This window comes from Chrysochloris asiatica, unplaced genomic scaffold (genome assembly GCF_000296735.1).
Source record: "Chrysochloris asiatica unplaced genomic scaffold, ChrAsi1.0 scaffold00103, whole genome shotgun sequence".
Taxonomy (NCBI): Eukaryota; Metazoa; Chordata; class Mammalia; order Afrosoricida; family Chrysochloridae; genus Chrysochloris; species Chrysochloris asiatica.
The window spans coordinates 8,175,190-8,199,679 of NW_006408621.1; the positions used below are offsets into that span (position 1 = coordinate 8,175,190).

The window sequence follows — 24,490 nt, forward strand, 5'->3', positions numbered from 1 at the left end:
AAGCTGATTTACCAGTGAGTCTGACTTTACAGCTTCACCCTCAAATAATTGACTAACCAAAGTTTTGACTAGCATGACCGGCATTGAAACTAAACGGTTGCTCCTCGGAAACCCTTTACAGAGTCTCTATGGGTCGGAGCCGACTCAACGGTACTTAATAACAATAACAACATTGCTACTTAAAGTATGGTGTTTGGACCAGCATCACTTGGACCTTTACAGACGTGCAGAATCTTAGCTCTTACCTCCTACCTACCAAATCAGAATCTGCATTTTCATAAGCTCCCCCTTGAGATCTTTCAGTGCTTTAAAGTTTGAAAAGTGCTGTTCTAAAGTGTGGTACCCAAGCTAGTCTCATCCACATCACCTGGGATTATCGTTAGAAATCCACACTTTCAGTCCTCTTCCTAGATCTTCTGAATTCAAAATGTTGTGGTTTTGTTTTATTTTATTTTTCCTTTTTTAACAAGACACTTGACCTTTTTATTATTCAACAAAGCTCCATTATTTTTTGTTTAGCTTTCTGACTCTGTGCTTGTGCCTTCAACACTTTCACAATGATTTTCTGCTCTTCAATAAGAAAAACATGCTTGATCCTGTCACGGACACATTTAGCACACATGGAGCCACCATAGGCCCTGCTGACACGCTTCTTTGTCTTGGACAACCTCATGAAAACTCTAGGTCTCACAACACGGACCCCTCGAAGGTCAGCCTGAGCACAAACCGCATGCAGATTTTGGTGCTTTACCCAGCCCTCTTGGTATAGAGATAAACAATTCTATTGCCAGGGATTCAGGACAGCCTAGTTTTGTTAGAGGCTGTATTGTAGGACAGCCTATGATGGTATGTCAAACACTGAACCAGTTTGCCTCTATCCAGCGTCCCCGGAGGAGTGAGACGTTGTGTTTTAATAAGGCTTTCAGGTGATTATGATGCACCCCAAAGTTTGAGAACCACTGCTTTAAATGTTGAAACAAACAAATTAGATCCCCCATATCTGTAGCCCAGAAGAGAAGGGATTGATTGAACCTGAAAGCTAAATGTGAATCATTGTTATATGTTGTTTCATCCCTCATTTTGCATTAAATAGAACTGAGAAACTCTTTTTATTGAAGAAGGGCACTATGCATACAATTACAAACCAAAAGAGAGAAATTTCAGCTGTAGCTTAATCTGCATGACTTACCCACCAAAACTTACTTGGCACAATTACTGGCGATCAGCTCTTTATATGCTGTTCCCTGGGGGATATTGTTAGTAAGACACATACAAGGGAACAGGTCAGGCAAACAAGGAATCTTCTGATACTCTTTACAATGTGATTTTGGCATTAAAATGCCCACAGTCTTTTGTCTTCTGTGTTTCTAATCAATCAAATAGAAAGCTCTCTTTTTATGGGTTAGTGTCTGGAGTCACTTGCAGAAGTGAATGGTGGTTTACCACTTAGACTAGAATGCATTTCAAAAGTTGAACTGTTGGCAGTAAAAATGTACTTCTTCTCATCAAAAGAGTCCAGCTTTTCTATTGTTTCTGTAGTTGTTATTCAAACCACTGTGATAAATAAGAATCATTGTCTGTTATCTGTGTATATGTAATGAGCAGTCAAATATTTATAAATTGGGTATTTTAATCATAACATTTCAGGTGTTTTTTACTATAGGTCATTTTTCACAACCAGTAGCATTCTGACAAACCAACTCTTCTCCATGTGGAAAAAAAAAAAAAGTACTGATTTGTAGTGTCTTCCATTTTCCATGGTGTAAATAATCCCTTCATAGCTGATTTCAGTCTACTAACTCATTAACAACCAGCTACCAAAATTCCTAAAACTTCAGCAGTTGGCTCTTGCAAGCCAAGAAAATCTAGCTCCAGCTCACCACTGAAACAAACATCAAAGGACAAATTACAATTTTTTGTTGTTGTGTTTGAATTTCTATAGATCTTGTATTATCTAAAACAAGCAGATTTGAGTGTCTAAACTCTTTTGTCATATAGAGATTCTTATTGAAACTATTATTATAATTACCGTAATGGATTTAATTTGAAACTCTATTCTATGAGACTGCTATTTTTAAGTCATATTTAATCCATTTATAGCAAGCTAACAGTAGTATTTGAAGTTCATGTGTTACTGAAGTGATTTTAAAATGTTTACTTTAAAAATACAACTCAGTATAATAAGACATATGTAAAAATTATTCTTAACTGTAATATTTGAGTAAAAAATTAAGAGATGATTTTTGAAATTATGTACATGGTTGTGATTACTAAAATTTGACTTCTCTTACAGGTATTCAGGAAGGAACACAGTGTACCAAGTGTAAAAATAACTGGGCACTGAAGTTTTCTATCATATTATTATACGTTCTATGTGCCTTGCTAACAATCACAGTAGCCATTTTGGGATACAAAGGTAAGTAGGCTTTCATTTTTGTTTCCAAATACCAAGTTTCCTTTAATTCATTTAAGCATTTTTTTTAAATATCATTCCAAGTTTGAAGTCTCTCAGTAATACAACTCAGATGCAAACTTAGCAACAATATAAAATCCATCTTTGTATCTTGAGCTTCTTTCTGCAGTGGGAACTGAAAGGGAAACAGTAGTCATTCCTTTTGACTCATTTCAACAAGAGTAGCAGAGTCTCTGGGTGGCACAAATGCTTAAGCACTAGCCTACTAATATAAAGATTGGCAGGCTCTGTGGTTGGCAGCACACACTCCTGCAGATCTGGTGCCAAGTACCAGCTGCTTCTGCAGTCTGCAGCATGGGATCTACCCTGCTGTAACCACCCTTACCTTTTTTCCTCTTCACCCACTTTTCCTTTTTTAACCCCCCAATCCAACAGGATGCAGCAATTGCATCCACGTTACTCAGGCACAGCTACCCCACCCACTGGGTGACTGCCACCACCCACATTTGCAACACTTGGTCAATGACAGATGGTGACCAATATTTGCCCAGTCCACCCTTAAATGCTGTACTTGAACAGTGATGAGAGAGCAGTGCCCACACTCTCAATTGCTACCACACCAATCAGAAGTCAGGTGACGAGCACATCAGTGCTGCCAAACTAGCAAGCAGAGTAACTTCTCTACTCTGACCTCCTGGATATAGCAAAACAAAGCAAAAGAAACCAACATGCCATCATCAAATAAATAAAATAACACCACAATATTTGAGAAGCAACATTCAATTCACACAAGGAAACAGGACAAGGTGGCTTGAGCAAATGGCCAAAACACAGAACCAGAAATCCTTTCGGACGAATAAATGGTAGTGGAATTGACTGAATTCAAAACAATTATATTTAGGACCCTTCAACAAACTAAAAAAGAGGTCAAGAAAAAAATCAAGGAAAATAGAGGCAACACTCTAGAAGAATTCTGGAAAACAATACAAAAACAACTTGAAAAAGCGAAAATTAGAAACCATACAAAAACAGAAAACAGAAGTCTAGGCTATTAATACTCACATTTCAGAAATAGTGCATTGGAAGAATAAAAGCATAGAATTGAATCAGTGGAAGACAAAATCACCAAAATTGAATACAAATTCTCTGATACTAATTTGTTAGAGGAACAATCAGAAAAAAGAATGAAAAAAAATGACAAAGGCCTAAAAAATGATGTGGAACACCATTAAGAGGAATAACTTACATGAGGCAGAAAACTTTCCTTATACCATGAAAGATGAGAAGATACCCAAATAAAAGAAGCTCAGTGATCTCCATATAGGCTAGACCGCAAAAGAAAATCACCAAGACATACCATATTCAAACTTTCAAAAAGCACAAAAAGAATCCTGAAATCAAATCAGAAAACACAAAATGTCCCCTACAAAGAAGAACCAATAAGACTAAACTCTGACTTCTCAGCAGAAACAATGTAGGCAAGATGGCAATGGGATGACATACACACACAAAAACTCCGAATGAAAAAAAATTGCCAAGAAAATTGACCCTCGAATACAATAACAAAATTGGTCATTTCAGAGAAACAGAAATTAAGAAAGTTTATATATATATGACAAAAAAACATACTGTGCTTACAAGAAATAATAAGGGGACTTCAGAGAACCAACAACCTAAGATGAATCACTCAGAAACCAACCCAGAAAAATAAACCAACAAGACCACCACTCATCTATGTCAGTTTGTCATATTGTGGTGGCGCACAGTGGACAGGTTTCAGCTGAGCTTCCAGAGGAAGAGAGATTAGGAAGAAGGAGAGATGGACTACTTCGGAATATTTAATCACTGAAAACCAATTGAATAGCAGTGGAACACTGTCAGTATCAGAATATTGAATACGGAAACATGACGATGAAGAGCGCCAGAAATAGTGCTGAAAGAGGAGCACCTCAGGTTCGAAGGCACTCAAACTGCAACCAGGGAAGAGCTTCCTCCTCAAAGTAAGAGTTGACGGTGATGGTGCAAATGGAGTAAAGCCTTCAGGACCTTCATATGCTGATGGGGCACAACTAAAAATGAAGAGAATCTGCTGTAAACATCCATTAATAATCGCAACATGGAATGTACAAAGTATGAATCTAGAAAAATTGGAAATTGTCAAAAATGAAATGGAATGTGTAAACATTAATATCCTAGGCATTAGTATGCTGAAATGGACTGGTATAGGCCATTTTGACTTTGACATTCACATGGTTTACTATGCCAGGAATGACAAGTTGAAGATGAATGACATCACATTCATCATCAAAAAGAGTTTATCAAGATTTGTCTTAAGTACAATGCTATCTGTGAAAGGATAGTATCCATACACCTACAAGAAAGACCAGTTAATACCACTATGATTCAAATGTACACAACAACCACTAAAGCCAGTGAGGATAAAATTGAAGAATTCTACCAACTTCTTCAGTCTGAAATCTAGCAAACATGCAATCAAGATGTATTGGTAATAACTGGTGATTGGAATGCAAAGGTTGGAAGCAAAGAGGAAGAATCAGTAATTGAAGAATATGGCCTTGGTGATAGAAATGATGCCACTGAAAACTTTATGGATAGCAATGGAACACTGTTAGGTAGCATCAGAATACTGAATATTCTGAAAACATTATGAATAGCACCAGAATATTGTCAGATATCCTTGGCATGGATCTCTTCCAATTAGGTGACCAGGTAACTGTCTTCCAAGAATTTTTGTCTATGTCAAGAAATTTGGAAGATAGCTGTCTGACCAACTGATAGGAAGATATTTGTGCCCATTCCAAAGAAAGGTTACCCAACAGCATGCAGAAATAATTGGAAAATATCACTGATATCTCATGCAAGTAAAATTTTGCTAAAGATAATTCAAAAACAGCTGCAACAGTACACTGACAGGAAACTGCCAGAGGTTCAAGCCAGATTCAGAAGAGGACGTGAAATGAGGGCTATTATTGCTGTCTTCAGATGAATATTGACTGAAAGCAGAGAATACCAGAAAGATGTTTACCTGTGCTTTATTGACTACATAAAGCCTTTCGATTGTGTGGATCATGACAAGCTATGGACAACATTGCGGAAAGTGAGTATTCCACAACACTTAATTATGCTCATGAGGAACCTGTAGATAGACCACGAGGCAGTTGTTCAAACAGAACAACGAACGGTTTGAAATCAGCAAAGGTGTGTGTCAGTGTTGCATTCTTTCACCATATTTATTTATTCTTTATGTTGAGCAAATAATCCAAGAAGCTGGATTATACAAAGAAAAGCATGAATCAGGATTAGAGGAAGCCTCATTAACAACCTGTGATATGCAGATGATAAAATCTTTCTTGCTGAAAGCAAAGAGGACTTAAAATACTGGTGAAGATCAAAGACCACAGACTTCCGTATGGGTTGCACCTCAATGTAAAGAAAACCAATTTCTCACCACTGGACCAATACACAACATCCATATAAATGGAAGAAGACTGAAGTTGTCAAAGACTTCATTTTGCTCAGATCAACCGTCAACACTCCTGGAAGCAGCAGTCAAGAAATCAAACTATGTATTAGATAAGGCAAATCTGCTGCACAAGACATCTTTAAAAAATGTCATTGTGAATACTAATGCGCCACTGACCCAAGCTGTGGTATTTTCAATTACCTCAGAAGCATGTGAAAGCTGGACAGTGAATAAGGAAGAGTGAAGAAGAATCAATGCATTTAAATTGTGGTGTGGATAAAGAATATTAAAAATACCATGGACTGCCAAAAAAACAAACAAATCTGTTTTGAAAGAAGACAGAATGTTCCTTAGAAGTGAGGATCATGGGATTTTGTCCTTCATACTTTGGACGTGCTGTTAGGAGGAAACAATCCCTGGAGAAGGGCATCATGTTTGGTAAAGTAGAGGGTCAGTAAAAAAGAGGAAGAACCTTAAGGAGATGGATTGACACAGTGACAGCAACAAGATACTCAAACATAACAATTGTGTGGATGGCACATAACCAGGCAGTGTTTCCTTCTGTTGTGCTTAGGGTCACTATGAGTCAGAGCTGACTCAGTGGCACCTAACAACAACAGCAGCATGCACAGACAATCCCAGAAATGCAACAAGAATGCTACTGAAACCATTAGAAGGAGTAACAAAGTGGCAGGGTACAAGATCAACATACAAAAATTAGAACATGAAAGAGTGGACTTTCTGACACATGGAGCAAGTAAAGCTGATTGTCTGCGCAGGAAGCTTGCTTGAGGACTGGATTGCCTCCAGGCACTAAATCTTTCAAGCTAGGTTTGCACACCCACAAAACCAAGCCCCTTTCAGGCTAAAGCTTATAGTGGAGTGGAGTGCCCTTTGAGCATTTATTAGCAGACCTAAAAGAAGTTTGTAATGTTGCCCAAGTAGGGCTGAGGCCAGACCAAGGGTCTGAAGGCTAGAGAGAGCCTGCCTGCAGGCATGGCAAAGCAGAGGCTGTCCTGACCAAACAACTGTATCCTGAACATTTCAGTTTTGCATTGTAGCCTGTTAACGTCCCTACTAAACTCCATAATTGTGAATATTGTTTGTGTGGTTTGTGTGGCTATTGCAATGAATTATCAAACCCAGCTGAGAAGTAGAATGCTGTGAAAAGGATGGTTGGTATTAGAACAAGGTAAAGAAGTTTGGAGGATGGAGGTATTTCTGACTTCAGTCTCATGGGACTTGGTTTTGGGATAATACTGAGTTTCCTCTTCTTACCCTGTGGTGAATTTAGAGGAGGTCAGATGTCACCCCCAAACCATTCTTAATAGTTTAGGGATCTGATCTTTATAGGAAAACAATTCCATTTACCAAAACATGGAATACACTTAGGAGTAAAGCTAACCAGAGATACAAAAGATTTAGACAAAGAAAACTACAGAGCATCACTAGAAAAAAAAAAAAAATTAGAAGAGACCTGCATAAATGGAAGAATATACCATGTTCATGAATAGGAAGACTTAACATTGTAACAATGTCATAATACTCATGCTCTTGTTGTTAAATGTCATCAAGTCAGTTCCAACTCATAGCAACCTTGTATAGGGTTTCAGAGGAGCAGCTGGTAAGTTTGAACTTCCAACTTGTAGGTTCAAACCAACCTTGAAGTCCAGTGCTTTAGCCTATCATGCCATGCCAGGACTTCCTGTAGTGATCTACAAATACAATGCAATATCAATCCAGATTTCATCATCATTCTTTAAAGAGATGAATAAACTAATCACCAGCTTTATATGGAAATGAAAGTGACACCAGATAACACATGACACACATGAAGTTACCATGAGTCAGAATCAATTCAATGGCAACTACTAAAGAAGCAAAACAAAGTAGGAGGCCTCACACTACTCAGTCTTAAACCTACAATACAGTCACAGTAATTGAAACAGCATGATGCTGGTATAACAACAGACACACCAATGGAATAGAATTGAAAACCCAGAAATAAATCCATCCACCTTTAGACATGGTGAACTTTAACAATGGTAGAAATTTATTGAATGAGGAAGAGGTCTTTGACAAATAAATAGTGCTGGCAAAACTGGATATCTATTTGCAGAAAGATGAACAGGATCCAAACCTCACACCATATGTAAAAACTACTTCAAGTTGGACCAAAAACCTACATGCAAAACCTAAAACTATAGAGCACATTAAAGAAAAATTAGGAACAAACTTCGAGGCCCTACATTATGGTGTAAATGTCTATCAAACATAACTAAAAATCTACAGACAGAAGATAAAGTAGATACTGTTGTTGTTGTTAAGTGCCATCAAGTCGGGTCCGACCCATAGCGACCCTGTATAGGGTTTCCGAGGGTGTAAATCTTTACGGGAGTAGAAAGCCTCATCTTTCTCCCGCGGAGCGGCTGGTAGTTTCGAACCGCTGACCCTAAGGTTCGCAGCCCGATTCGTAACCACTACGCTACCAGAGTAGATACTGGTACCTTGTAAAACTTAAATACTTTATGCGTATCAAAAGAATTCACCAAAAGAGTGAAAAGAGAACCAAGAGGTTAGGGGGAAATTTTTGACAACAGCATATCTGACAAGAGACGAATCTCTAAAATTTATAGAAAACTTCAATACCTCAACAACAAAAAGTTAATTTAAAAATGGGCAGAGGATATAAACAGATACTTCACCAAAGAAGATATTGCTATAGCCAACAAACACATGGAGAAGTACCCATGGTCATTAGCAATTAGAGAGATGCAAATCAAAACAAAGAGTTATCATTTTACCCAATCAATAATAACAAAGTTCAAAAACAGAAAACAAATGCTGGAGAGGTTGTAGAGAGATTGGAACTCTCATATACTGTGGTGAGACTGTAAAATGGTTACTACCACTGTGAAAAATGGAATGGTGCTTCCTTTAAACATTGAAAATAGGAATACCATATGATTCAGCAATCCCACTACTATGTATGTATCCTGGAGAAATAAAAGCCTGAACTCAAATAGACATATACACACCCATGTTCATCACAGCATATTCACAATTGCAAAATATGGAAACAACCTAAATGTCCATCAACAGATGGTGTAAGCAAACTGGTACATACACACAATGGCATACTATACAAAGTTAAAGAATAATAAAGACTCCATGAAACATTTCATAACCTGAATGAAACTAGATCTTCTTTGGTGAAGTATCTGTTTATATCCTCTGCCCATTTTTAAATTATCTTTTTGTTGTTTGAGGTGTTCAAGTTTTCTATAAATTTTAGAGATTTGTTTCTTGTCAGATATGTTGAATGAAATAAGCCAATCACAATAGGACAAATACAAGCTCTGGTAGCGTAGTGGTTACGAATCGGGCTGCAAACCTTAAGGTCAGCGGTTCGAAACTACCAACTGCTTCGCGGGAGAAAGATCAGGCTTTCTACTCCCATAAAGATTTACACCCTCGGAAACCCTGTACAGGGTCGCCATGGGTCGGAACCGACTCGACGGCACTTAACAACAACAACCATTATTATAGAAAGTTAAGAAAAAGTTTACTCACAGAAGGAAACATTCTTTGATTGTTGCTGGGGATGAGAGGCACAATCACTAACAAGAGAATAGAAGACTATTAACTTGGGTGTTGTTGTTAAGTGCCATCGAGTCAGTTCCAATTCATAAGTGGCCCTGTGTAGGGTTTCTGAGGAGCAGCTGGAGGATGTGAACTGCCAACCTTGTGGTTTACAGTCTAGTGCTGATCCTACAGTGCCACATCAGGAGTCCAACTTAAGTGTAGGGAAATGCAGTATACAATAAGGGGAAAGTCAGCTCAACATGACCAAGGCAAAGGAAGACACTTGGAGTTGCACGACAATAAAAGACAACAGAGGGGTAATTACTATAATATATACAATTCTGCAATAATAGTAATAGCAAACCATTATCTACAAGTAAATACATAGGCAGACTTGCAAGCTGAACAAATGTGGGAAGTCAAATGGATATATACCCACAAGTATGTATAAGTATTTGTTGTTGTTAAGTGCTGTCGAGTCTGCTCCGAATCATAACGACCCTGTATAGGGTTTCTGAGGCATGGTTGGTGAGTTTGAACTGCCGACTTTGCAGTTCAAACTGACCTTGAGGTAAAGTGCTTATCTTACGGCACCACATGGAAGAGATTATTTCTGTATATGCTGCAAATACATTCATAGATATAGTAGAGTATGCAGGCATAAAGTTTTGAACATTTCTTAGCCATAACCAAACACCTTGAGGGAATAAGTCACCAGGCTTTGAGGCATAGGAGCACAGTATTAGGGGACATCTGAGTCAACTGGCATAACAGAGTCCATAAAGACAATGCACTGCATCCTTCCTACTTTGGAGAATGGTGACTAAGGTCTAAAAAGCATGCCAACAACCATTAAAAATGCAATTATTGGTCTTTTTCCATTTGATGCAAAGAAGAGAGAAGAAAATCAAAGACTCAAAGAAAAAATTTGTCCAAAGGACTAATGGACCATGTGAACCACAACTTCCATGATGACCCTGAGACCAGAAAGAATAGATGGTACCTGGCTACAACCACCAATAATTCTGATCAGGATCACAATATATGGGTCTGGACAGAGTGTGAGGTGAAAACTTGTAGAAAAAATTCAAAATCAGACTGGTAGAACGCCTGAGACTACCATCCTCATACACCCTTCAGGCCTGGAACTGAACCCATCCCAGAAATTTACTTTCAGTTAAACTATAGGCTTACCAAGTGAACATCAGAGAGGAGTGAGCTCCGCAGAACGATTAACCATATGAAACCAAAAGGACAGCATTTGACCAAACACAAAGTTCAGAAAGCAGGAAGGAGGAGAAAAGAAGGATGAATGGAAACAGAGAACATTTAGAGGAAGTGGGAAGAGTTCTGTTACATTGGATTTCAACCAATGTCATGAAACAAAATATATATAAATATATAAATTGTTGAATGGAAAACTAGTTCTGTAAACTTCTACCTAACCCACAATAAAAAGTTAAAAAAAAAAAGAAAAAAAGTTGGTAGTTCAAACCCAGCAAGTGACACTTTGGAAGTAAACCTAACAGTCTGCTTCCAGTAATCACAACCTTGAAAACCCTATGAAGCTGTTTTACTCTGTATATTTACGGTTGGCATGAGTTGGAATCATCTCATCAACGACAAATATGAGAGTAAGAGAGTCCCTGGATGGTGTAAACAGTTGACCTATTTAGCTCAACAAGACCTGGCGACCCAGTTCTAAAACATCAGCCACTGAAAATCATGGAGCATGGTTCTATCCTGATACACATGAGTCCGAATCAACTCATTCCAAACTGGTTTGGTTTTTGTTGTTGTTAGGAGTTGTAATGATTTTTCTTCTTTGTTTATTTTTCCTACCTGTTTCCAGCTACTCCCACTTCCTCTCTTTTTCTGTCTTATCTGTAAAAGAGGCCCTATGGAAACTCTGGAGTCAGCATACAGGAAAGCTGTACTGACAGAGGATAAGCAGAACACAAGATTTCCAGAGACACAACTGCACCAAGGCACCAGCCAGTTAATTCCCTTTTTTCTCTTCAACACATTCACTGTGGACACTGTTGCTTACACAGCGCCATAAAAATATTACCCTTTAGAAATGAAACACAGAGGCAGTGCAGCCATTTTAAATACATTGTATAGGACATTTGGCCTTCTTTCAACTTGTCTGGTGTTAGGGTAAATGAAACGATTTTTGCCTCAATCCTCCAGACATTCAGATAGAGTTGTTTCCCCCTCCCCCTGCTTCCCTTCCAAAGACCACAGGTAGAAAAAGGTGTCATGATTCAGAATCATAGACTACATAAACCCTTTTATAGAAATCAACCATGCAAACCTTCCTGTCAGACATGTAAAACAGAAATGGCCTGTCTAGTTTCAGCACAGAGGCAAATGTGGAGTCTGCTGAACTTCAGAACCTTCACTCAGCACCCACCTCAGCTGCCTTCCCTAAGAACTGACAGATTAACAGTGGAGAATTCATACACGTTCCTTTCACTGTTTCTTGACCCACAGACTTGGTTTAGGAAGAGAAAGATTCAAAATGAATTCTCTCTAATTTCTTATTCCTCCCACACTTCTCCTTGCAAACACTTAGCTCATATTTACTGGTTTCCTGAGGATGGGTGTTGGAGCCAGTCGGTTCAAGTTTGATTCTGCCACTTGTATTAAATTATGAATATTTACTAAGTGCTTGCTAGTGTGCTAGACATCATACTAAGCCCTCTCCCTTGAAAAAGTTCTAATTTTTACTGTCAAAGAGCAGTAATTATGTCACTTTTTCAAGGTGATTGGGAGAGTGAAAATGTTGTAACTGAACCACCAGTCTTAAAGTTGGTCCCTGAGATAGTAGATCTATTCCTCTGACCCTTTCTTTTTCACAATTGTATTTATACAGCTGGATGTGTAATGGCTTATGCATTGGGCTGCTAACCACAGGTTAGTATTTCAAAGCCACCTTCTGCTCCATGGGAGAAGGATGAGGCTTTCTGCTCTATAAAGATTTATAGCCTTAGAAACCCTGTATCGGTCAACATGACAGCATACTACAATAACAGCATCAACCTATGAATATCAAAACATGTTAAAAAGACTCAGTGGACTCAAGGCTCTTTAGTCTTCCCTCTAAAGACATAAACATGGAAAATAATGTGTTAACTGCTAAATTTGGGCAGTGGAAACTTGGAAAGGTACCAGATTATCTTGTCCATTTACCCATTTGTGAAGGGTAAATTTAACCTAGAGTCTCTTATGTTTTTAGATGAAGCAATAAAAAGAGTCATTGATTCAGTAAGGCTGTTTAATCATGGTCAGGGCTGCACCAAACATAGGAATGGGAGCTCAGTGAGGAACAGGAGGGTTTTCTAAGTCCCAGGTCATTCCGATTGGCTCTCTTTCTTTTACTAGACTGCTTAAATCATTACACACTTCTCCGTGACTTTTTCTAGTGAGCTGATATGCAGGGGAAACTCATAATCAAACCACCATTTAGTAAGTACCTTTAGGATTCAACATGAAAGTCAGTACTTAGTACTGAGAGAGGCAAGAATGATTTGAAAACCACTATATATGTTTTGTAATTTTCACCTCTGCTAGGAAATGTATAGCATCTTTGTGCCTTCAGAATCATACCGAAAGATGCAAAGGAAAGAGTGGTTTGTTTTCATTTTTCCATTTTGGAGTTTCTTATTTGTTTTCAAGGTACAGATATTTCCTCCTCTTTTTTTAATATTGGAAAGTGCTTTCCAGCTCTGACATGTTTTGTATGTCCAGCTCTGACATGTCACTGGTCCATTTGTGAGGAGCACCTTTTCTCTGCTCTCCACTTAAATGACTTTTTCTTGCCTTTCCTGTCCCACATAGACTCATATCCTATAGGAAGCGCTTGCGAGTTGTGTTAGTTGTCCTCTGTGTCTTCCCTTGCCCCTTTCATGTTGTTCCGTTATGACCAGCAGGCTCACCCACTAACTATTAAGCTTCTGTGGATAAGAGACTATCATTTATTTATGATGCCTTCTATTAGCACATAACCTCACAGTACTTAGCAAGTGCCCAACAAAGTTTACTGAGTGAATTAATGGGAGGATGGATGGATTGTGGATTCGATTGACTTCTGTGAAGGCAATTGGTTGATGCCTAGCGACCTTTAAACTGATCTGCACTTTGGGGATTGCTGCCACTCAAAGTCCTACCTCATCGCTGACCCTCCCCTTTACCAAGCATGATGTCCTTCTCCAGGGACTGGTCCCTCCTGACAATATGTCCAAAGTATGAGACGTGAAATCTCACCATCCTGGATTGTAAGGAACATTCTAGCTGTAATTCTTCCAACACAGATTTGTTTGTTCTTTTGGCAGTCCTTAGTATTTTCAATTTTCTCCTCCAAAACCGTAATTCAAATGCATCTGTTCTTTTCCAGTCTTCCTTATTCACTGTCCAACTTTCACACGCATATGACACGATTGAAAATTGCCTCATATGCGAAAAAGATGGATGGCACAGAGTAGCAATGGACTTGGACATAACAGCAATTGTGAGAATGGTGCCTGGACTGGGCAGTGTTGTACTGGCCTTCTGTTATACACAGGGTCACTGAGTTAGAACCAACTCAACAGCACCTAACAACAACAAAGTCCTACCTAGGAATCTAAACTCCAGTGATTGGATTGGCCTCCTCTGTTGGTATAATCTGGAGGGATATCAAGTACAGTGGAGGCAGGATGACTTCCTGGCTCCTCTTTTCTCGCCCCCAGGCACCCATCCTTCTGACCACTACTGATAAAAAGAAGATAATGCAAAATACAATTTTGTGTTCCAACACAGCCTTAATGAACTAAAAAGAGGTAGATCTTTTCCAGATGTGGTTTTGTCTTCTATAGTGAGTCCTCTTTCTGTTGATAAGATCCTATTGACCCAAAACTTAAAGAAGCAGAAAGATAAGACCCAGTTCTCCCTTCGCATCTCCCTTTGAAGTCTAGAGAACACTCTCTGCATTAAAAGGAAAGAAAAAAAAACTATGAAAAAATACAGTAAGAAGCTTCTCTGAAAGAGAAGTTTAAAGGAAATGAAGTAGAAATGCCTTTCTTTTTCACAGATAACAAAGGCAACTCCATACTGTTTTCCACAGAACTGTTGCCTACTTCTCCTTTTATGTCTCTTACTCAGTTACAAGTTAAGCTGGAACTAAGTTCCTTCCAGGAAATTTTTGCTGAGCAAGTCAGAGAATTACTTAATCACCCAGACAACGGTTGTACAGTGGCCATGACAGGAGGTACATCAACAGCTTTGCAGAAAGCATGTTCTTGGGCAGGTGCTGCTCCATGCATACTTGGCCCTGGGTGTTTTATTACTCACTAGGTAATAGAGTTCCCATGGCACGATCCGTCACCAAAGTCCAATGGATCTTGTTTCCTATTGAACATTCTTTAAGAAGGAAAATCCTACTCAACTTTCCTGTCCAGCAAGAACTCTTAAAGCAATTAGGATAAAGAAGATACACAGAAATCCCAATTTTTCTCAGTAAGAATCTCTTTTAATTCGGCATTTTTAACTCATAGAATGTCTGCCAGAGTGTCAGTGTCAACTTGGTACATAGGCTTTGGGACAAAAGCAAAAAAAACAGTGATCATCAAGTTGATTCTGGCTCATGGAGACTCCGTTAGAGTAGAACTGAGTTCCATCAGGTTTGAATGGCTGTTTTTTTTTGGAAGTAGATTGCCAAACTGTCTGAGGTGTCTCTGAGTGGACTTGAACTTCTTATCTCTTAGTTAGCAGCCCAATGGATTAACCATTTGCCCCATCCAGAATGCACACTTTGAAGTATGTATCATGTCACACTAACTAGATCTTGTTAGTATCCACCAGGATACTGTCTTAGAACCAGATACGGTACATGCAACGTTAAAGAATAGTGAAGAATCCATGAAGCATTTCATAACATGGATGAACATAGAGGACATGGTTTTGTTAATAAAACCTGGAATAGTGTTTAAAGCAGAAATGCTCTTATTGAATTCCAGGGTTGGGCAATTGATATTAATGAGAAGTCCCAGCTATGAAGGATGGGTTGTATTTGTCGCTCAGTGCATGGTCCATCTAGTACTAATGCCTGTGAGCACCAGGCAGGAGCTCTGGGCTCTGTTTTTGATCCCTGTCTTCCAGGGACAAGGTCATACCCAGCATCACTCTGTATCCTTAGTAACTAGCAATAAATTCACATCTGGTGATGACTGTAGAGAGAAGTCCCCTCAAGTAAGTTTTATTTGGAGGAAAACAGATTTAGACACAGTGTGGTATTCTGGAAAGAGTTTGAAGTCAAATCTCCTAGACTGATATCCCAACTTAGTCACTTACAAGCTGTGTGACTTAAGGCAAGTGACTGGATATCTCTGAAGCTCAGTTTCTTCATCTGTAAAGATTAATTACAAGGATGGTCCCATACACCATGCAAGGATAGGCACTCAATGCCTAGAGGCTATCATCATCATCATTATTATTCCATTAAAGTTTCAGTAGATGTGATACAGAATCAAATCATCAGGAAAAGCTCAGTTAATGGGATGGAGAGGCTTAGAGTGGGCCTCAGCAGGTGGGTAGAATTAAGACAAGGGAAGAAAAAGTTAGTGACCTAGACCAAGAAATGAAACAAACATACTTTTCTAGTAAAAATATTATTGCCAGATTACCCAAGATAATTAAACTTTGAGTATTTGAAGAAGGATAACTCTTAAAATATAATCCTGAAGTACCACTATTCTGAAGAAAACTTCTGCCAAGAAACAGTTCCATACAGAAATAGTCATTGCTAAGAAGTGGAAATAACACAAGTATCCATTAACAGATAAATAAATAAACAAAATGTACTATGTACGACAAGGAGCTCTGGTAGCGTAGTGGTTATAAATCGGGCTGTGAACCGCAAGGTTAGCAGTTGGAAACTACCAGCTGTTCTGTGGGAGAAAGATGAGACTTTCTATGCTCGTAAAGATTTACAGCCTTGGAAACCCTGTACAGGGTCACTATGAGTTGGAACCGACTCATAACAACAACAACTATGCACGACAGTGCGCTGTTACTCAGCCACAGGGAAGTGAAGTTCTGGTCCATTCTACAACTGGAATGAACCTGGAACACATTATGCTGAGTGAAATTATAGACAGGCCCAAAAGGACAAATATATGATTCCACATAAAAAATAGAATTATTAAATGCCCCGAGACTAAAGTTTAATAGGGACTGGAGAGAGGAGGAAAGAATGCAATATTGTTGAAGGGTCACTGAGTTTCTATGAAGGGTGATGAGAAAATTTGGAAACAGATAGTGGTGATAAATGTGCAACATGATGAATGTAATTAATGCCACAAAGTTGTGCACAAAATGGTTGAAATGGCAACTGTTGTGTTATAAATATATTTTATTCAATAGAAAAAAATAGCAGATGGTTCCCAATAAGAGGCAGCCCATGAAAGGCAGACTGTTAGTAATCCTTCTGGGATTTATCTTAGTTTTTCGCCCATGTGAGAATGATCTACAAACTAGCCTACATTTATAGACTGGGTGTTACCAGGGCAGGAGAAGATGGCACAGCCACTATTTCCTGACTGAGGACTTACATTAATAAGAGTAAGGACCAACAAAAATTCTGTGTGCTGCGCCACGAGTCTTAGTTCTGGATCTCAATCCTGTTTGTGCATAGTAGGCAAGCTGCCATCTTTGCAACTCTTTACATTTGGTACTTCACGCCACAATCCTATTTTAAAATGTAGACACACATGCCCCAGTGCTTGGAGCTAGTTCATTAGCCCTTAAGGACAGGGCAAATCATGAGTTTCCTTACTACATGAAAGAGAAAGCTAACAGTTGTTGTTTCGTTATGCTGTGCTTTAGTTTTAAAACACATGCACTTATTCCTTTTACTGTAAGGAAACCTGAATTGTCTGTCCACAATAGTTCTGTATTTTTTTGAAACCAAAATGGGATAAAAATGAGGGAGGGTAGAAAAGGACTGTCAGCATATTTAGAGGTTCCTTTGGCTTCCAGGAAAAAAGGGCAGGACTTAAGATCCTGCGTGTGTGGTTTGAGGACAGACTGAGGCATGTGTTTGGATTTGAGGATCAAAACTGAACCTAAACTTGTAAACATTCCATATTTTAGCTTTTAGAAATTTAGCTTTGCTAAAATGCAATGAACCATTTTTTTTCTTCAGGATTTCTAGGGACCTAGGGTATGCATGCCTTCCAAACAGCTGTAATGTGGAGTTGATTATAACTATATTTCTCTTTCTATGTAGTAATTTTTAAAACAATTACTATTCAACTAATCTCATACTCAATGCCAGTGCTTAGGCTACTCTGGGTTGGGTGGTTAGTATGTTTGTTTGTATGATCTCTAATTCAGCCAATTTTTCAGAGACCTCAGCAGGCTGTCCTCATTTATCCATTTATTCAAATATTTATTGAGAACTTACTAAGTGCTACACACTGAACAAAGAACTGGGAATAAAACTGGGAATAACCATTTCCCTGCACTTAAAGAAGAAAGGGTGAGCCAGTAGTAGAATTCTTGCCTTCCATGAGGTAGACCCAGATTTTCTTCCTGGCCCGTGCATCCCATGTACCCATCTGTCAATGGAAGTTTGCATGTTGCTATTAGACAGGTTTCAATGGAACTTCCAGACTAAGATTAGAAAGAAATACCTGGCAATCTACTTATGGAAATAAGCCAATGAAACCCCTGTGGTTTATAATGGTCTTATCTGCAACTGATCATGGGAATGACAGGCCTAGGCCTCGTTTTGTTCCTTTCATGGGTTACCTATGGGATGGGGGCCAACTTGACAGACAGCAGCTAAAAACAACTGAACAGGCCATTGATAGTACCATGCAGTAAGTAAGGCCTGTAATAAGGAAAGGATTACTTGCTAAGAGAATTCTGTGGCAATGCACCTCAGCAAAGATTCCCAAAGAAGAAAGCGAAGAGCTGCATCTTGAGATGAAAATAGGAGTTAGCTTGGTGAAAAGTGCAGAGAAGAACATTCTAGACAGAAGGAAGAATACATGGAATGGCTCATGGAGAGAAAGAGCATTTGGTGCTATGCACATATTCCATGATGGTCAGGAAATAAAAGTTTGAGGGAAAGTGTGGTAAGCTTTCTCCAGGGAATGTGCCAAATCCACTGAGCCGGTTTACTTCAGGTCACACAAACACATAGGAACCTCCTCCTTCTTCCTAATAGGAGCCACGAGAATCTTCTCACACAGTTATGTTTGGGCAGAATATGAGTCAAATATATTGGATCTATTAAACTCACAGTTACTATGCAGAATATGACTGTGCTCTTTTAAAAAGGCATTATTTTTTTAAAAAAAAAAGATTCATTTATGTCAAGTACAAACTTCACCCTAAGCCTCTAGAAGTTGGCTCACCTGGGAGTCACTTGTGGCAAAAGCCACCCTTCCTAGGTATTTTAGAATGATTAGCTTGAATGTTTAGCAATAGAGGGTTATTGTCTCTGAGAACATAGCAACAGCAGCTTTTATTTAATCTATGTCACTAACATTCCCTACCATGGACAATCAAGAAAATGCTAAAAAATATTCTTGGTAGGTCATTTAAAAAAACAAACAAACACCATTCAGACAATTCTTGGAACTTGATAAATTAAAAATTCAGTTGTTACTAAAGAGAAGCAAGTTTGGGGGCTCAGTGGTAGAACTCATGATACAGAATGGCAGACACTTGCCTCTGAGTCCCCTCTATTGCTTTTAGTGTAGACCAGCTGGGTGCTCCTGGCCATGGAATCTCCATCCAGGTAAATGAATCCTACCTACCAGGAACATTAGTGATGCTGAGACATAATAGAAAAGAGTACAGACTGAGGAGTTTGTTATGGTGTGGCACTGTAGGATAAACACTGGGCTACTAAATGCAAGGTTGGCAGTTCAAACCCACCAATCATTCCATGGAAACTCGAAACAGGATCTCTATGAGTCAGAACTGACTCAATGGTATTTAACAACAACAGCATAATACATTAAAAAAAAAAAGTTACCATTTCAAAAACATCCAAGGTATTACCAAATTCTGTGCGGCACTGCAGGTTAATGCACTGGACTGCATTGTCACTTTGAACTGCAAGATGAGTGGTTCAAACTCACCAGCTGCTCCTCAGAAACCCTACATAGGGCCGCTATGGGTCGGAATCGACTTGACAGCACTCAACAAAACAAGATAGTTAAGAGCATACAGTTCTCCACCAAATAAACACCCACTGGGTTTTGTGGCAAGTGTGTTATTTTCCCTTTATCATTCCAATTATATTTTCATCTCAATGTGTTTCTTTTATTTTGTCATAAAATAAATTGCTCATCTTGAAACTGAAAACAAGATCTTTGAACAGGTATGTGTATTAATGCATTGTTTTCTGAATTTCAGTCGTAGAGAAAATGGACAATGTTACAGGTGGCCTGGAGACCTCTCGCCAAACCTATGACGATAAACTCACAGCTGTGGAAAGTGACCTGAAAAAATTAGGTAATCTACAATGGAGTGAACCATTAAGTTGAATGCCCTAGCCCTACTTTGCATCAATCCCCAGCTTTTTAAAATGGCATTGCTATAAACTCATGGGGGAGAATGGTGGCTCCATACAGTAAGCATTGGATTATAAACCACAAGGTCTGCTGTCTGAGCCTGCCAGGTGCTCCATGGGAGAAAGATGAGGCTTTCTGTTGCTACAAAGATTTAAAGCCTTGGAAATACTATACAGGGTTGCTGTGAGTCTGAACCAATTCAACATCACTTAACAACAACAACATAAACCCATATAAACCCAAAAGGATATTAAATTTTTGAGTTAACGTGCTGAGTGTTTCCTTGTGATTTAAGTCAAAGATTTTTAAAGTTAAAAACCAATTTTGGAGTTGATCCCCACAATAAAACTGTTTGTCAAATAAAATCTGAAGAGCAGTCTGATGTAAAAGTATTACAGATATACCTTATTTAAAACTGTTTTATAAAAATTGTCAGTAAATTCCTATTTAAAATTTAAATTGCGTGGAAGAATTATAGAAATTCCTATCCTACATTTTTAAAAAAGTTTCCATCCTATTCTCTTCCTCGGGATTTGTTTTCATTGAAAAGAATATGAAGAAAAATGTTGGTAAACTGAAAAGGCAATGGATTATTTCCTTTTGTCATTGTGACCGGAGGCTCAAAACAAGGAAAACTCTCCTCCTTTAAGAAAGGCATTTATCCAAATTTGGCATTCCTTGTGCAGAGTACCCTTTCTGATGCCCTAGAACCAAGTATAATTGTCATTTTTGTTGTTAAAGTGCCATCAAGTCTCTTCTTACTCATTGCAACCTTGTATAGGGTTTACAAGGAGCAGCTAGTGGGTTTGAACCACTGGCTTTGTGGTTAGCAGTCTTGTACTTATCCTACAGCATCAGAACCAAGTATAATAGGCATAATGGATTTTACTAATTCTTAGTAGCTTGCACAATGCCATAAATTTTATATTGCACATACCAGTTAAGTCTCTTTGTAATCTTTGACATCACCTAAATACATCCCCATACCACCATTGTAAGTAAAAAGCATTTCTTATTTCAGGGGACCAAACTGGAAAGAAAGCTATAAGCACCAACTCAGAGCTCTCTACCTTCAGATCAGACATTCTGGATATACGTCAGCAACTTCATGAGATTACCGAAAAAACTAGCAAGAACAAAGATACGTTGGAGAAGTTACAGGCAAGTGGGGATGCACTCGTGGATAGGCAGAGTCAACTGAAAGAAACTTTGGAGAATAACTCTTTCCTCATAACCACTGTAAACAAAACCCTGCAGGCATATAATGGTTACGTCACTAATCTGCAACAAGATACCAGCGTGCTCCAAGGCAATCTTCAGAACCAAATGTATTCTCATAACGTAGTCATTATGAACCTCAACAACCTGAACCTTACCCAGGTGCAGCAGAGAAACCTGATCTCTAATCTGCAGCGGTCTGTGGATGACACCAGCCAAGCTATCCAGCGCATCAAGAATGACTTCCAAAATTTGCAGCAGGTTTTCTTTCAAGCTAAGAAGGACACTGACTGGCTGAAGGAGAAAGTGCAAAGCTTGCAGACTCTGGCTGCCAACAATTCTGCCTTGGCCAAAGCTAACAATGACACCCTGGAGGACATGAACAGTCAGCTCAACTCATTCACAGGTCAGATGGACAACATCACCACTGTATCACAAGCCAATGAGCAGAACCTAAAAGACCTTCAGGATACACACAAGGATGCCGAGAACAGGACAGCCATCAAGTTCAACCAACTGGAGGAGCGCTTCCAGCTCTTTGAGACGGATATTGTGAACATTATTAGTAACATTAGTTACACAGCCCACCACCTGCGGACACTGACCAGCAACCTGAATGAAGTCAGGACCACTTGCACAGATACCCTAACCAAACACACAGATGATCTGACCTTCTTGAATAATACACTGGCCAACATTCGTTTGGATTCTGTTTCTCTCAGGATGCAACAAGATATGATGAGGTCAAGGTTAGACACTGAAGTGGCCAACTTATCAGTGATTATGGAAGAAATGAAGCTGGTAGACTCCAAGCATGGTCAGCTTATCAAGAATTTTACAATCCTACAAGGTAAGTGAAAATTCTGGCCTTGTCTTCACTATTTACTGCTACATAACAAATTTCCTTAAGATTTGGTAACTTAAGACAACAATTTATTATAGTTTCTCTGTGACTCTGACTCAGTATCTCTCATGAGTGTACAGCTAAGATATCATTCATGGCTGCAGTCATATGAAGTTCTGACTGGGGCTAGAGGATCTTCCTCTAAGATGATTGATTAATTCACGTGACTGTTGGCAGACATTTTTCCACTCCTTGGCTATTGGCAAGAGTCGTCAGCTCTTCATTGTGTGGAATCATATGAGTGTCCTCACAACACAACAACTGGCTGTCTCCAGAGCAAGTGATCCCAGAGAGCTAGCGGGGAGAGAATACCTTTTATGACCTAGCCTTGGAAGTCACACACCATCACTTTCACCATATTTCAGTATGTTATTAAGGAGAGGGGAATTAAACTCTGCTTCTTGAAGAGAGGACTAACTAAGAATGTTTGATATTTCTCAAAGGTGCTACAATAACTTTCTACTGAATGAAGGACTGATCAGTTTGGATTTCCTCAGGCTCTAAGCTATTACAATGGCACTATAAATCAGGCTACTTTGGAAGCTCAACTAATTCTTTTAGATCATAAAGTTACCATTAAGGGATTCCTGTTTCCAGTTGTCATAAGCAGGCATGTGGTTGGCCAGCACAGTAACCTGTAAGGCCAGAGAGGATTGGGAAGCAACATGACCTGTAAAGAAAATCTGACCTTACTCTTATCCTGATCATTCATGTCAATTGAAAGCTCTTGGATCAGATTAAGTCTCTCTGGAGATTTGCAGCAGCACTCATATACTAATAGTATTTTACCATCATAAATTATTCTCAGAGCTTTTAAGTTGCAATTAATCTGTTTAAGACGCTGTGCTCAGCACTGTGGAGCATACAAAGGAGAATAGGTGGTTCTTGCTGCCAGGTAACTTAAAATCAAGAAAAAATTAGGTCATCTGAGAATTAGATATAAACAAATGCAATCCTGATTTTCATAAAGGGGATGTAGTTAGATTCTGCAAACTATATTTTATTGTTGTTAAATGCCATTGGGTCAGTTTAAACTCATAATGACCCTGAATGGGGAAATTATCTTCAAGTCCAAGAAAGATCTGAGAATAGTTTTTTGATTTTTTTCTTTAAGGATAATTTGTAAGCATTCTGGAAAGTAGGAAAGCATCAATCATTAAAATGAGTTTACTGAGAATAAATCAGGTGAACACATTCTGATTTCCTGACTTTAGCAGAATCACCAGGTTGGTTAAAGTGGAAGAATGAAAAGTCACCCTTAGATTTCATCAAGACACTTGTCAGTGACAGCCTTACACAAAGATAGGGACAAAAGTGCTGGATCATAGAATAGTTAGATTTATTGGTTGTATTCGTTTTTTCTGTTTTTCCCTATAAATTAATACAAATTTAACAGCTTCAGACACCTAATTACTGTCTCACAGTTTCTTCTGGACAGGAGTCTGGGCATGACTTGGCTGCATCCTCTGTTCAGGGTCTCAAAGTTGTAGATATTGGACTGGTGCTGTGGTCTGACCAGAGCCTTCACTAGGGAGAGAGTCATTTCCCAGTTTCCTTGGATCATTGGCAGAATTCATCTATTTATGGCTGTAAGAATGTTTTCTCTCTAGCTCTCTTCTGGAGACTACCCTCAGTTCCTGGAGGCCACCCACAGTTGTCAAGTGGTCATATGACAACATTTCCACTTACGTTTTCAAAGCCAGCAAAGGAGTCTCTCTCACTCCAGGCTGGTTTCTTATATTATCACGGGATGACATTCCATTCTCTGACACATTGTTGTTTAGAAGCAAATCACAGATTTCAGACACATTCAAGGGGAAAGGATTATACAAGGGCAGGAGTCATTGGGGATCACTCTAGAGTGTGTGTGACACTTTAGTAGACAGGCCAAATATCCAGAGTGGTAGTACATGCCTGTGATCCTGGAGCCAGGTCTGGATGCAAGTGACAGGGCCCTGTCCTTGACCTAGCCTTTTCAAAAGCGTTTCCACTGACTAGGCTCAGGATATGGATGGCTTGACAGTCCAATATTCACTTAACATGGAATTGCTAATGGATGATACAATCATAATCCAAAATGATCTGGAGAGGCAAGAATAGTAAAGAGAGGCCAACAAGATGAAATAGAGAGGGAACACCTTTAAAATTGTGCTCTTCATTTGAAAAGCCTGAACAGATAAACATAGATGGGAAGACATGGTTTAAAGAGAGGAGGCATGAAAAGCATGTGGGTTTTGTCAACTGTAAGTAAGTAAATGTGTGTGCCAAGGAAGCTAAGGTTATCTTTGACTTGTTGTTGTCAGGTGCCATCAAGT

At 39.0% G+C, this 24,490-nt stretch overlaps 1 protein-coding gene across 1 annotated transcript in view; it reads left to right on the forward strand.

The window, feature by feature from the left end:
• COLEC12 (collectin sub-family member 12) overlaps positions 1 to 24,490 on the forward strand; it is a 294,512-nt gene that overhangs the window by 226,297 nt on the left and 43,725 nt on the right. The window contains exons 5-7 of the mRNA XM_006867297.1: positions 2,294 to 2,416; positions 19,896 to 19,994; positions 21,075 to 22,121. Coding sequence (XP_006867359.1) covers positions 2,294 to 2,416; positions 19,896 to 19,994; positions 21,075 to 22,121 — 1,269 coding nt within the window. The remainder of the gene's footprint in view (positions 1 to 2,293; positions 2,417 to 19,895; positions 19,995 to 21,074; positions 22,122 to 24,490) is intronic.